This window comes from Semicossyphus pulcher, unplaced genomic scaffold (assembly GCF_022749685.1).
Source record: "Semicossyphus pulcher isolate SPU_LCO1_2020_fin unplaced genomic scaffold, fSemPul1.0.p SCAF_7, whole genome shotgun sequence".
NCBI lineage: Eukaryota > Metazoa > Chordata > Actinopteri > Labriformes > Labridae > Semicossyphus > Semicossyphus pulcher.
In genome coordinates, this window is record NW_027211748.1 from 6,834,679 (window position 1) to 6,850,109 (window position 15,431).

General features: G+C 44.0%; 3 protein-coding genes across 3 annotated transcripts in view; 2 read left to right on the top strand and 1 right to left on the bottom strand.

Annotated features, from left to right (window-relative positions):
• The first annotated feature begins 2,319 nt into the window (after positions 1–2,319).
• Positions 2,320–3,042, top strand: LOC138611851 (transcription factor Sox-14). Its single transcript, XM_069685104.1, has one exon. It carries the CDS (start codon positions 2,329–2,331, stop codon positions 3,040–3,042), a length of 714 nt encoding a protein of 237 aa, XP_069541205.1. The 5' UTR covers positions 2,320–2,328.
• A 4,060-nt stretch (positions 3,043–7,102) lies between these two features.
• selenof (selenoprotein F) lies at positions 7,103–14,278 on the bottom strand. The gene is made up of 5 exons (XM_069684705.1): positions 14,215–14,278; positions 12,845–13,012; positions 10,313–10,376; positions 8,483–8,532; positions 7,103–8,304 (listed from the first exon to the last, which is right to left on the bottom strand). The coding sequence occupies exons 1-5, from the start codon at positions 14,260–14,262 to the stop codon at positions 8,173–8,175; spliced, it is 462 nt and encodes a 153-aa protein (XP_069540806.1). The 5' UTR covers positions 14,263–14,278; the 3' UTR covers positions 7,103–8,172.
• Positions 14,279–14,720: 442 nt separating this feature from the next.
• hs2st1a (heparan sulfate 2-O-sulfotransferase 1a) overlaps positions 14,721–15,431 on the top strand; it is a 34,628-nt gene continuing 33,917 nt past the window's right edge. Inside the window, exons 1-2 of the mRNA XM_069684815.1 lie at positions 14,721–14,905; positions 15,048–15,221. Of these exons, the coding sequence (XP_069540916.1) occupies positions 15,098–15,221 (124 nt within the window). The 5' untranslated portion in view covers positions 14,721–14,905; positions 15,048–15,097. The remainder of the gene's footprint in view (positions 14,906–15,047; positions 15,222–15,431) is intronic.

The window sequence follows — 15,431 nt, forward strand, 5'->3', positions numbered from 1 at the left end:
CTAATCATTGTCTCAGTGTGTCGCTGGGTTCCTCCTGCGTGCGAGGCCTGAACCTACACAACAGCAGATAACAGCACAGCCATGAGGAGACAGATCAACCGCCTGACCCCCGCTGCCAATCACTTTATCCCTCCTGCCCGTCTGCTCTCTGAAAACGTCTTATCACCTCCAGCACTGACGCGGCGAGCACCACTGGATCTTTTATGTCCATTTATTTTTCCTTTGAAGAAACCCGCCGTGCCTTTGATTGTAGGAGGTAAATGAAATAAAGGCCTCCTCCTCGCTGGTGCCCTGATATCTAAGCTGATCGCTGCGACAGAAAACCTAAAGCCAGAGCTCCAACTAACCTCCACGGGTCTGTGGATGGAGAAACACATCATGCTTCTCATGGTATTAATCCTTTCTGTTAAAGCCATTCTGGTGCCTTTAAGACGGCCTGGAAGCTTCCACTTAAACCCCCAAAAAGATGGAATTATATGAACATACTCAATCCAGTGTTGTTGTCCATAAGAGCCTACATTTCCCTCTGAAGCAGTGAGCATTTTATGTTGAAGCTATCGCTCAGACATCTCCGTCAATGTCATTTCAATAACAGACGAATGGCTAAAGCTTGTATTTGATCAGATATGATATCGTAATTATAAAAACTGTAACAACCAGCGAGGGCCAGGGAATTAATGCTGTGATTAATATTGATTCTGTAGAGTTGGAGGTGCAGAGAGCTGAGCTGCTTGTACACATATTGATGTATTAGGAAGCTGCATGGCATCATGGGAAGGAATTTAAATGAAGGATTGTGTCCGTTTTAAAAAGTGTGTACGCAACAATGGAGACATGTTTGGAGTCAAGTTATACCATCCACCACTTATCCTGTTCAGGGTCATGGGGGGGCTGGAGCCTATCTCAGCTGTCATTGGGCGAGAGGCGGGGTACACCATGCACTGATCACCTGTCAATCATAGGGCTGACACACAGACAGCCTTTCACACTCACACCTACGAGCAATTTAGAGTCAACAATGAACCTAACGAGCATGTCTTTGGACTGTGGGAGGAAGCAGGAGTACCCAGAGGGAACCCACGAATGCACCGGGAGAACATGCAAACTGCACACATAAAGGCCCGAACCGGGATTCGAACCAGGAACCTTCAAGCTGTGAGGCAACAGCGCTAACCACTACATCACTGTGCATCCTTTTACCATATTTCATTTAATTTTATGTAATGAAGCCCACGTTACCTGTATTTTGGTAATTTCCACAACTTTGGACTTTTGAAACTTTTTAGCCTGCCTCTTCTCACCAGGGATCAGTCCTTCCCAAAATTCCTTGTGTCTGGTGAGGAAAATGTCAATCAGCATTCCCCAAAGCCAAGATAATGTAATAAATATTATTAAATATATATATATTTTTGTCAAAACCCCAAAGATATTTAGTTTACTTTTATAGAGAAGTAAAGAACCCATAAAATATTCACATCTAAGAGGCTGGATACAGAGAATTTGGACGTTCTCCTCTTTAAAAATGACCAGATCCATGAATCAGTTGACAAAACAGTTCCTGATTAATTTAAGATCTAATAACTAATCTATTAATTATTCCAGCTCCTTATTTGGAATTTTGATGTTGGTAAAAAGCGGCTCCATTTCTGTAAAACTTGCAGGCCTTTGACTCATGAGTGTTTCTAGAATTCTTGCTCCAGCCCCAGTTGGTTTTACATGACGATGGTTTCACTGAAGTATCCTGAAACTCTTAATGGAGTTCATTAAATGAGCCACATGAGGAGCTCGAATAAATAAATGAGTTCATACTTTTTCTTAGGTGATACAAAACTTTCCTCCTCTTGGCTTTCTCATTGTGTCATGCAGTGCAGACTTGGTGTCCTGCTCTTGTCTCCTTCAGAGAGGCTGAACAGTCAGTGCAGTGCAGTGAAGGAGGGAGTCCCTCGGAGATGTTGTACAGTCACTTTTTGTGAAGGGATTACAGCTCTCTCTCTCATTCCCATTGGCCGTGACAGCGCTGTGGTGATGAGTGGCTGACATGCCGAGCATCATCCATAACAAGCTTCCAACCTGCTCCTGTGTGACTCCCATTCATGCGCCAGGCTTTGCGCTTTATGTACTTTTCACTTTGTTCAAATGCTTCGGTCCGTTTGGAATCACGGTTTCCTGTATTTTCTCACCAAAGAGACAAAGACAATATTCCTCCTCTGAATCTATCTCTGAGACGTCCTCGCCACTTTTCCTTTTACGCACGGTGGATCATGAGCGTATTGGAGAGGTGACTTCTTTCACAGTTGGACAAGAGTTTGTTTTGTGTCAGTTTCTGATATGGCAAAGCCTTTAGATCACATCAAAAGACCCATGAACGCCTTCATGGTTTGGTCCAGAGGCCAGAGGAGGAAGATGGCTCAGGAGAACCCAAAGATGCACAACTCTGAGATCTCCAAGAGGCTCGGCGCGGAGTGGAAGCTGCTCTCCGACACCGAGAAGCGTCCCTACATCGACGAGGCCAAGAGGCTGCGGGCTCAGCACATGAAGGAGCATCCGGACTACAAGTACCGGCCCCGGAGGAAACCCAAGAGTCTCCTGAAGAGGGACCGCTTCCTTTTCCCGCTGCCGTCTTTACTCGGGGACGCAGCGGAGCATTTGAAGGGATTTTCCATGGACTCGTTTCTCGTCCCCGGGGATAAAGCCAGAGCCCTCCTCGCTCCTGCCTCCTCCTCTTCGTCCTTCTCGCTGCTGGAGCCGGTGGCGCAGTTCAGCACCGGAGCTGTCCCGCACACTGTGGCCGCCGGCGCGCTGCCCTTCAGCGCGCACGCGTTTGGATACCAGACTGGAGGGATCGGGGGTCTGGCTTGCCCCGGACAGCACACCCACACCCACACTCACCCGTCCCCCTCCGGCCCGGGTTATGTGGTGCCCTGTAACTGTAGCGCCTGGTCTGCGGCCAGTTTACAGCCTCAGGTGGCTTACATTCTCTTCCCCGGAGGGATGACCAAGAATGGCATGGACTCGTACACTTCAGCCGGCTCCAGCGTCTGACAGGCAGGAGACACCTGAGGACGCACCGGGAAGTTTGCGCGCAGGACTCTCCATGTACACTGACGAAAAACAAAACAAAAACTTGGCATAATGCACGTTTTCATTCTACAAATGTCAAATGTCAAGCAAAACTGAATATCATAAGCTGGTGTTTGGAAAGATATTTGAAACATTTTCAAATACCAGAGTATGCTGATTAGCTAACTGAACACCAAAAAAACTAAAAGTCCCTTTATTACTCTTTATTCAGCGTAAATGCAAAGAAAAGATTTGTGAAGATGCTATTTTGTTACTCTGTTGTCTAAAACTTAAATGCCAAATGGTTTCAAATAAAAAGCACTCACAGCTTTTCTTAATAATTACATTCCAGCGTGCAGAGGATGCCTGCAAGGGCCAGTGTGTTTTTCACATCTGTTTCCTAGGACCCAAAAAATGTCCAACAGCCCCTTTTTGATTCTTAAACTTTGACAGTAAAACTTGAAAACTGACCTTCAGTATTTCTGTCTCAGACATTTTTATTTTCAGGAGTCTGTTGTTTTTAAAATAACTGCATAAAGAATTAATTAACTTTCAAATTATCGGCAACAAATGCTTTTCATAATAAGTCAGTTGCTGTGAACAATGTTGGCGTGAAGTTCTTTGATATTATATTTTGTAGCTGAGATCAACTTTTTTTTGCAATGTTTTCTGACTCTCTCTCTCTGACCATCTTTGCTGGCTTTTCACCTCTCCAACAACGTGCACGACAAATCCTTCCACAACAGACAAACAGATGCTAACATGATGCAAAACAAACACAAGTTAGTGAACATTAAATCCCCATATTCCGATCATGTTTGCTGACTACTGTTTGAGTTTTGTCAGTTTTGTTCTTATGTCAGTTTGTGCGAGTGAGCGAGTCTGACTCGTCTACAGGGGCGGCTGTCGTTCAGTGGTCGTCTCTCAGTAAGAAGGTTGGTGGTTCAATCCCTGCTGCAGTGTCCTTAGGCAAGACGCAGAACCCCAAATGGCTCCTGAAGGCATACCCTCCTGTGTATGAATGTGCAAAGATCCGGATTGGAGATTGGCATAGCAGCCTTTGCCATTAGTGTGTGAAAGGGAGAATGTGAAATGTAGTGTAAAGGCGCTTTGAGTGGTTGAAAGTGCTATATAAGTACAGTCCATTCACCATTAACAGTCCTTTGTCCCATGATAAGAGACGATTAGAAGCTGCTGTCCTCCTGCTGTGGACAAAGTGATGAGATGTGAAGTCGAATCATGAGAATCTTCTGATGTGTCGTTTGCTTCATCACTGACAGCGCTGAGTTTCAGTCTCAATAAGACAACTCGTAATGCATGTCGTGTACCTAACTGAGAACTGACTGCCAATGCTACAACAGCATGTTTGGGTTATTGATGGCATGTGAGTTTTTTTTGCCTTTCAAAGATAGAGAAGAGTGAAAATACACAAATGTGCATGGTTGGACAAAAGCCGGGATGCTGTTGAATCATGGTCAGCATCGTGAATCTTTGGACAGTCAGAGAGTTTTCACTTCAGAGCCTGGGCCGCAAAGAACAGTGCATAAGTGTCCTCGAGCAAAATACCTGAGATGTAGCGCTCTTACTGAACCTTGACCTCTGACCTTTAAAAGTAGCACCTTGAGACCTGGCTACATAATTTACTCACTGTCTAACTGTTAACAGTTTACCAAAAAGCTCCGCTGATCAGTCAATCAGTTTCCAGAGTTCACATTTAAACCCGACTGTAACCACCTCCCTGTCACTCTCAGCACAAGATGCCTCTTTGGCCATTCTCTGTCCGCACACCTGCTCACCTTTAGGACACTTACTTTAATCTTTACTTTAACATACCTACTTATTCTGCCTGTAATTTAAGACTCTTAATCTATTTAAACTTGGCACACACACACACGCACACTTTACCTCCCAGTTTCATCACCAAACTTCCGAAGAAAAGAACAACGACAGCCCCTGAAGTTGTGAGGAATGATGTGTTCCTTTCGGGCTGGTTCGGCGCAGCAGTCCTCACAGCAGCTACAGCCATGAACAGATGGGCGGGCAGGGGACGTGGAGACTTCTGTTTACACCTACAAGGGTCTGAGGCAGCACTATGAGTCCATTAATGTGACGCACTCTGTGGCACCCTGGGCTTCTCAGGTAGGACGAGACGTACATTATAATGCACAGGGCGTCTCCTCTGACTGACATGGAGATTAGTTTCCTTCATTGCTTTTCTCATAATTAAACAAACTGTCCTGAATGAGTCACGGCTGCAGCCTCACACATGCTTTGAGGACAATAAGACAGTTAGAAAACAGAGCAGAGGAGGTGTCCTGGTTATTGTTGGCATCCTGGAGACACTGGCTGTCAGGGAAATGGTGAAAGAAAAAGAAAGATCAAAACATCTTATATAAGTGACATTCTAACTTCCTGTTCAGCTATTGATGTCTGTGGAGTTCTGTAAGTCTGAACTTTAGGCTCTTTTATCCTGTTTTAATCTCCTAAAGATGAGATATTTTCTTGTGGTTTCACAGGATACAAAACCACTATGTAATTATCTTTACTGTGTGTTGCTTTTTAGTTACCCAGAGGTTGCTCACAAACCACAACACCAAAACCAACCCGGGGGACCACCAATCAGAGGGCAGCAAGGGCAACAACTACATGTAACTGCAGCTAAGGCACTGACAGTTCTCTCACTGAGGCTTTGAATAATTATGTCTTTACTTTGCTACAGTTGGAGTCAATAATCCAAACATCAGCCCAAGAGCGGGAATAATTCAATCCTATTTTCACTTACACACTGAGTGGTTACAAGGTATTTATAAGACGTGTATGTAATTGATGTTTTTCATGATGTTTTTATGCTTACAAAACAGCAATCTGTGAAAAATGTGTGCCAAGGGATTCTTTCAATGACTGTAAGAGTATCAATGGTAAAGGACAACACGCAGTGTGTACCTTGTAACACTATACATGAGTAAAGGTTTTAGGAAACATGTTATAATCTATCACTGCCTTTGGTTAACATGTAGCCACTGAAAACATGCTAAATAAAATCAGGGGTTACACTTCTTGCCTTCACTTATCTCAACCAAAGTAACAGGAGAAACCACACCAATGCACGCCACTGTCTCTTAAGGTGAGATAGTAAACACAGTGCTTTTGTAATCTAATCTAATCCATCACTTTCTTCTTATGTGTGGTGGAAAATGACAATCACATGGTGTATGGTTTCTCTTCTCACTCGTGGAACACATAATAAGGAAATGCAGGGCAAAATCCTCAGGGTCATAAAAGCTTTTGGCCCACGAATAGAGATACTGGTTTGGTATATAAGTTATTAGAAAGTTAGGGCGATGCTTTTGTTAATAGTTTTTGCAATTTACTGTAAAAAAAAAAAAGAAAAGAAAAAAGAAAAAAAAAGAAAAAGAAACCCACTTTTAACATGTTTTGTAACTCCTTTTGTCAACCTGCAGACAGGGTGCCCACCTGTTGCATCGCTGCGCTGCAATGTTGTTTCACACCACTAGATGTCAGCAGATCCTTCTCTTTGGGCCGAGGGTTTCTTTTCCTGATCTGACTTCACTTTACCCAACAGGCAATCACGCTAAGCGGTCACGTGACGCTGGTTAACAACCCGTGGGGTGTGTATGCTGCTCACTTAAAAGGGGCGGAGTCTGCAGCGTATGAGGGACAAGTCTGCCGTCAGTTTATAGCCATATTTGGCAAAGTCAAAGCAAACTATGATATTAGAAAAACATTAAGAAGTTACACTATGTAAATGAGCAAATTAAGTCTAGACTATCACTGCTCCATCATTAGTGCACGATATATTGATTATAATACACCCGTGTGTTACATTAAATGTCTGTTGCACAGGTGTATTTTTGTGGTGTTTATAAGTCAGCCAGTAAAAGTGAGCCATTTCGTAGTACTGAAAACCCGGAGTTACGCCTGAAGTTACTTTGATAACCACAAATCCTGCTTCGTGGTCTACCTCTGTTCTAGCACAGCAAAGGTGATATCCACGAGCGAAAGAAAGAGCTACAAACAGGAATACCTTCAGAGACTTTGTTTATTGTTGCATATTTAAACAGTCACCTCACTCGCTCAAAAACCAGTCATCCAAAATCAGTCCAGTTTCCCTTCACAGCAGGAGGAGCCGATAAACACACAAACATCAGACGTCACATCCCAGCACTGGTTTACTGTGACGTCTTCACTAACGTGTGCTTCAGCTGACTCGCCTGCACATGGAGAGCAACTAGGACTCATTCTTACTACAAATCCCATCAGTCACCATTTTGAGCATTATAAAAAAAACAGTTATACAAGAATATCAGACGAAACAGGTCATGATGTGCAGAATAGTTTTTCAAACGAATGGACCCACTTTGAGCCGGGATCAATCTGTGATGGGGATAATCATTTTGCGTGTGCTTCCTCTCCGGGCTCTGTGATTATGTCTTCTTACACTCTCACATAAGTTATTTGGTAAAATTCAAACAGGAAATTCATGAATTTTAGATACAAAACAGTCATATAGTAATTTAACAACCGTCTATCAAGGCAGAGTTGTGTACAAATTGGTAAATAACTAAAGGGTCAGTTCACCCAAATTACTAAAGGATAATTTATTTAACTTGCAAATAGTCGTCTCTAGTCGTGCAGATACTTTTGTCTCAGACAGCCACATTTTAGAAGAATTGTCTCTTGAGTTTTCTGCTATATAAGTTTAATGGAGGTGATTGATTTACTTTGTCTGTGGTGGTCAAAAGATTGGAAATCTTTCCAAAACTCCCGTCTCTGGTTCCCAGTTTTCATTGGAACTATTTCCACAGTAGAAAGTGCTTTGCTGAAAACCTTTGTTGCATATTTGTAGGTTAATCTACAGTAAACAAGATGCTGTTTCTGGACTGTGAAGTTGAATATGTTTGAGTGTTAATGTTCAGTGCTGCACGCCCTACAATCTCCATTTATCTGAAGGTATCTGCAGAAATCTCAGAGACAAATCTCTCAATCTTGGCACATGAAACAGAAAATATCTGCACAGCTACTTCAAGAGGGGTTATAATTTGGGTGAAGGGACACTTCAACTAAAAACAAAATAAAGTTGGACTCTTGTGTTTATATCTGGTCTAATTTCTCACTCAGGAACTCCTCCACGCTGTCTGTGTTCCACTTGAGGATGCTGAGCTCTTCAGCGATGTTCCCGTTATCGTCCAAAAGCTTTAGCACAGGATCTGAGCCTCTCACGTACTGCAGTGTGGGAGGGGGGTGAGTGGGAAAGAGAGAAGAAGAGGGGGGATGTGTTAGGACGGCAGGTTTGCCCTCATTGGGACGGAAAAGCTGGCGACTTATCTAATCGATATAATCTGGCTGATGCTTTGATGAAGCCTAATGATGAGATTAAATCAACAGTATTCATCCTCCTTACCTTGATCTGAAGACCCTTGAAATTCTTCGGCTTTTCGCTCCTGACAAAAGCTGAGCAGAAAACAACAGTGAGACAAATGTCGGTAATCAATCACTCAATTAGGCTTTCTGTTTCAGCGCTGAGCTCTGTAATTAGTGACAACTGCAAAACCTCCTGAGAATGCAGCGTTAACAGCAGCGGAGACAGTTGAGAACACAGGACGGCTACAGCTGAAGCAAACAGCCATATGGCACAAACAGACGTCCCCCCCCCCCCCCCCCCCCCCCCCCCATCAGGGTAACCTGACACTGAATTAACCAAATGTTACTCTGAGCGGAGACGGGAGGTCTGCTCGCAAAACACTTCAAAGGTTTGTTTGAAAAATCGGCCTTCAGGCGTTTTGGACCACCTACTGCTAAACTGATTTCAAAGGAGGAAACAGGTGAACACACACAGACTTCATTAACGGCTTCAACATAATAGAGACGGCTCTCAATCATAGTCTGTAGCCTGTGACCGAGTTTGGAAGATACCACCTGTTCATCGCTTCATATAAACTCAAACTTATTTTTATTTAGTTTTTAAAGATGATTTTTTATGCCTTTAATGATGGAGCAGACAGTGGATTGTGTTGGAAACAGGGGAAGAGAGAATTGGGGATGACATGTGGCAAAGGGCCGAGGGTGGGATCCGAACACAGGGCCGCCGCATCGAGGACTGTAGCCTCTGTACGGGCCGCCGATTTAACAGCTGAGCTAAACAAGTGCCCGGACTTAAACTTATTTAACACCAAAACAGCATTTTAAGATGAATGTGACTACTTCTGTACCCTGTGTTATTTCCACAAATTGGGGCATTTCTATATATAACGAGGGAGTGTCCATCGGTTACAAGTTTTTGGGTGCAAACTATTAAAACTTCGATCTTTGGGGTGCTGGTTTAGCTCAGTTGATAGAGCAGGCGCCCCATGTACAGAGGCTACAGTTGTTATGCTTGAGAACTGAGGTGTGTTTATCTTATTGTTTGGTGATTTATTGTGAACAGCACTTTTAGGAGGTATCCTGCTTGTATAGTAGAATTTAGAGAAGACCCATGGGGAAGGAAAAGCTTAAAGGAGCAATTGTCCCCTGGACTGTCAGTCAAAGCTGGTGTTCTCTGTAATCGATAGAAGCAATAATATTTGAAATTGGCGCCATAGCTGTGGAGAAAGTTGTGCAGACAGCTCGTGGTTTCGCCTATTCTACATTCCTACAACACCCAGCGTGCATTGCGCCCCTCCCTCTGAAAGGAACGGCTCAGAGCAGTACAGAATCTGAAATACTGGTGGATCGTCTAAAAAATCTTCCGGTCTGCAGTCTACATTTCAAACCTGATAATTTTGAACGAGACATGACATCGGAGGCGGGCGTCCTAGACTGATTGGCGAGCTCCCTGGCTTCCGACAGATGACTCTGGCGGAGGTTTTCCAGGGTCCATTGGAGAAGCGGATAGCGTCCTCCAAAGGCACAGAGCCAAATTGCATTATTTTTCTACCATAATGGCGTTAGCTCCCCATAATCGCATGATAGGACTGAGGTTGAAAATTGGCCAACTGGCCCTTTAAGAAGAGTTAATAATTGGAAGTCAACACGTCATGTTGTTATCCTGTATTCTTAATTGTCATAGTCATAATGGTGTGGCTGTATGGATCGTTAATTATAGGGGTTGTTTGATGATGTACACCTGCAAACCTGTAAATAAGTTGGTCACAAAAAATGGGGAAACATTTCATAAACCGTGACAGACACAGAATCACAGGAAGCACAAGTTCAGAGAGTGAGGTGTTACTGGATCTTCATGAGGAGAACTCACCTTGGACTTGAGGGAACCTCCCCAGTTTTCATCCACACACCTCGAGGATGGCCCCGGGGTAGAGCTGTGTGCACAGAAACACAGTGTAAGGACACAGACACAGGGGCATGACTCCTGCCCTGAAGGAGTAATTTGATTCAGGCGGACTGATTCATAAAACGTGTCCAGGCAACTCCTCGGGGGTCATTAAACCGTGAGCCTGTGCATATGGAGTAGGGCTGATGGATAGCGGTTTATGTGTGTGTAATCAAACCTCCGGCACCAATATACAATAAGTTAGAGGAAATTGGAGTGTCAAGGCAGTATTTCAAGGCGGCGCTCTGCTGGACGTTTCAGGGAGGAGAGCGGTTAACGGCCTGGTGTGGCTGGTTCACACAGCAAATTAAATCATGCATGCAAAGCTGAGATGGCCTATCCCCGCTTCCTCCCTTCAGCCCGGCTCTCTGTAAACAACCCGACACCGCTGAAATCAAATTTCCGTACTTTTCATTTTAGCAAACAGACCAGAGACACGACTCTCCTGAGAGCAGGAAACAAGTGACACAAACACCCTGACTGGACTCATTGGAGCATTATAACGCTTCAAAATGATCCTAATGAGCTAGTCCAACTGTTATCAGAGATTTCAGCAACACAATGAAGCATGCAGTTTTATGTTCCCAGTAACGCCTCCCATGTATTGTCTCTCTCTTTTATGGCTGTCAGGCCTCTAAGAGGCAAAGTGCACCTACTTTATGTTGGCATGAATCAGCCAAACACACAGCTAGCTTAACAAGAAATAATAAAGTCCTGATTTCAACTTTTTCACTTTAATATTTAATTAGGATATGTGATATTTAAAACCCACAAATGGACTTAACATGCAAAACGAAGCCTGTAAATGTTCTAGTTCCTACTGAGGCATGAATCCTATTTAAAATATCCACAAATATACAGTCCCATTTTCTAAAACAAGCCTAAATAATTTTCCTCCAACAGCTGGGCTCTGTAGCTTCTGTCAAACGTTGTTCAAACAGGAGGAATCGGTGCATTTTTGGCGCTTATTTTAAGAGTTTTCATGCCAATTATAATTCAAATCAGCAGACTTGTGTTTGTGGGATTCATAAGAGTAAACTGTCGATGTCTGTCACAGAAAAGTAGCGTGTGAAACAGTACCGAGCGAAACAGTGTGAGTCAGTGATGCTTTTTTGGACAACAGTGGAGCTCTGGGCATCGATGTCGAGGCAGGCATCGCTCAGTAACGCTCAGTTCTTTGTTGGTTTTGGCCATTTTGTAGGAAGACTTGAATTGAAGGCTTAACATGTAGTCTTCACCTGTACACTGCACAGGCTGTAGAGACTCTCATATAGGTTTTCGCCTCCTACAGAAACATACTGTACGCAGCAGCTGAGGTGCTGCTATATACAGGGTGCTCTGCAGAGAAGCACACATCTAAAACTGTAACCGAAATGCCCTCCATGCTCAGTGAATCTTCCTAATCGACTAGGCTGCGATACACGCCGTTTCTCACAGGGTTTAATGATACGGCACTGATGCCAAATGCGAGAGTGAAAGAATTCTTAAGGCAGATAATTGTCGCCGTCTGAGGAGAAAACGTGTTTAGTGACACCGTCGTTTCTGCGGCTGCCCTCAGAGTGCAGATGGAGACAGCCAATTGCTCCTCTAACTGACATTTTCACTCAAATCGTGAGGAGGAAGCAGAGTAATCGCTCCTCTAAGTGTCTATCTGAAACAGAGTTGTCATCAAGAGGTTTAATGAGGTGTGCACTAGCCTTTTTCCAAGGTGCTGTTGCTAGGATACCACACACGCTCTGGGGGCTTTGCTTAATCAAAGAAAAATGGCATTGTTTTTCCGCCATCAGTTGACTCGGTGTTTATCCGTCAGAGCCCAGCAGGGACTCCTTTTGAACTCGCTGTAATCACTGGAGCAATGAGCGCACGCTAACACCTCCTAACTGGTTACAGCGGGTTTGTTACTGCAAAAACTTGGACCCCACGGGGAGCGTCGAGCTGCGGTTAAGGAGCCTAGCCTCTTAAGATCAGAGAGACAGACTGAGACAGAGAAACAGTGACGGAGTTTCTGTGTGGCAGCTCGGATTTGATCCACAGCTGCAACATGCGGCTTAAAACAGGTTGTTTTTAGTAGCAGTTCAAAGACTGGTGGGTGTGATCCTGTCAATGACTGTCAGTGACACAGTCTGACAGGGAGGTCCTCTGGGTGCTACTATAATCCACAGAGGAGCATGTCTTCTGTAAAAACTGAGTAAACATGACAGCAAAAGGCCTCACTATAAATAAAACAAATCTGTTGTGCATAATTACATTTGTCAAGTCTCAGCCAGGGAGCCCAAAATAACAGTACATGCTTTTCAATTAATCATATTACTGAATGCACTTTTGTTAACCTTGTTTCTGATTATCTCTGTTCTCACCAACCTCCAGGTTTTCAAAACACGCTCCTCACTGTGACTGAAACTCAACAGGTAATCACTTACTGTTTGCCACTTCTGCTAGCTCTGTCATTCCGCTTACCTTGCGCGACTCCATCTGGGCCTCCTGCTGGCAGCACTGCCCGCAGTCGGGCTGCAGTTTGGTGAGGCTGAACTCCCCGAGCAGGTCACAGGAGCTGCACAGCAGGTTGCTGGAGAAGCCCAGATCCCTGCATGCCTCAGACGTCAGGTCGGCGCCGTACGCCGACAGCTGAAAGGAAAGGGAGAAGATGGGGGAGACAGAGTAATGAGAAATTATGAGGATTAAATGTTTGTAAAACGTGCATTTTTCTCAAATAAAAAAAATGTGATTGGGTTAAAAAGCATTATGTTTAAAAAGCCTGAAATTAAGAATGAAGATTGTGGATAATTGTCCATTTAAACCTGCGATAAAATATTGTAATGCACACTGATGACAAGTATGGATTAGATTTTTTTATGTAGGTATGCATGTGTCCTTTTTTAGTGTTTAGTTTAGTGTTGTGTTTTCCAACAACATAACAAAAACACTTTATCAAGCTAAAGGACAGTAATGCTGAAATGACCGTGTACAGTATGTTCATTTAATCTAAAGACATGCCTCCAGAATGTATTTAGGGATTGTTTCCAACAGACAAAAGAACAGTAAATGTGTCTGGTAATATGGAAAACACATCATTCTATACAACTACCTGGCTGTAATTGACTGATGTTTTAAATGACACCTGTTGACAGACTTGTTAAATAATTGTTGTCTGGTGGGAATGTGACTTAACTGGTAAGCTAAGTAATTACAATAGGCTTCACTCTGAGGTGTTTAATCCTCTTTGCTGCTGTAAAAAGTCCAACCGTCATAGTGAATAACTTATATTATCTTTGTTTCGTCAGCTCTTTCTTGACGCAGCTAATTTTAACAGTTTCGTTTTCAAGAGTCAGGAAACAAGTGTTCTGTTAAATGAGATTACCCCAGTAAAAATGTTCCCTATGTAACTGCAGGAGGAATTCGGAACCAAGTATTATGCGGTTTGTACTTGAACTGGTCTCCTTTAACTTGAGGTGTATAATTACTCGTTTGACTACAGGCGTTAATGACTCACATTACAGAGCAGTGAACAGATTTATACACCGGAAGTCATTAATAAGAATTGCCTGTCTCTTCAAAATAGCACTTTGACACACCATTCGCAATAAATATACCTACAAATAGTAAGCGAAAGAAAAAAAAAAACACGGATAAAGCCTCACTTTCCCACCGGGGCTCACAGGTATTGACGGTTAGCCACGTCATTTTGAAGCTCCGGGCAGAGCAGGATGCGGCTCACAAAACTGAACATGATGCTAGACAGATGACAACTGCGTCAACTGTTCACGCTAATTAGATAACACCCATTAAAGCATCGAGTAATACCTATTTTCATTATTGAATAAACTCACCGTTTGTATTAAAGAGAGGAGCCACAGGAGATAAACCTCTCCCGACATTTTGGAGCCTGCTTTGTTAGCGAAAACTACTCTAAAGACCCCTATATTTACTGAAGGGATGCAACGTTGCGCCTGACGGTTAATAGTCATAACTGGTATTTATTGTTTGAGAAATATTCGACACTTGCTAGAATAATATATTCAGTGAGGATTGTGTTAATATGTATGTAAATATGAGCGGCATTAAGAAGCATTTAATGTGATGTTATGTTTCTTGAGTCCCGGCATTTTCTACGGTCGACCAAACATATTCTTCCTCGCCTCTACCGTTATCACGGTTCAAAAAGAACTGCGACATCTGCCGTCCAAGTTCAGGTCAGTTTGTTAAAATTGTCCAATCCGGATTGAACAGACAGTTATAGTCGACGAATAGAAACCTTCGGCTGTGTGGTGGACTGTCGATACATCCAATGGCCTGGGTGGTGGTAGTAGTAGTGTGTCCGTGGTGCGGTGGTGAACACACTGGATGGGACAGGACAGCGCTACATGGGGGACGCAGGCGACAGCGGCGGGTACCAGCGATTCAACAATCCGGAGGGACAAATCCGCTCTCTGGAGAAACCTTCAGGGCTCTACGGCGCTCCGCTATTGGGAATTTAATTGATGAAATCTATAAGCCGAGCATGAACACATCGCATTTGAGGTAACCAAAGGATCTGAACAGTGGGAGATATCCACTCACACAGAGAGAGAGAGAGAGAGAGAGAGAGAGAGGGCCATGCACAGACACTCAGCCGCTTTGTAATCACCGTCGTCGATGTGTGTTTATGTGTGTGTGTTTTCAGTGTCTCCTCCTTCGAGCATGGACTGACCAAATCCCTCTCTGGATGATTTGATGGGGCTGCTCAGAGTCATGATGCCGCCCAAGTTGCAGCTTCTGGCGCTGCTGGCGTTCGCAGTGGCCATGTTCTTCCTGGAGAACCAGATCCAGAAGCTGGAGGAGTCCCGGGGAAAGCTCGGTAAGTTAAAGGGGGCTGCAGCCCGATCCCTTCCCTGCACATCCTTCCGGGAGAACCGTAGGCTGTGCTTGAGCCTGAGGTGTCCCTCTTGTTTCAGTAGAGAGCTGTGCATCACCTTTTGTCGTGCATTTCAGTCAATAAGAGGCAGCCCTGCATTCACCACACATGCCTGCTTATGACAGTGGCAGGCAGTCATAAAATGTTCAAGGC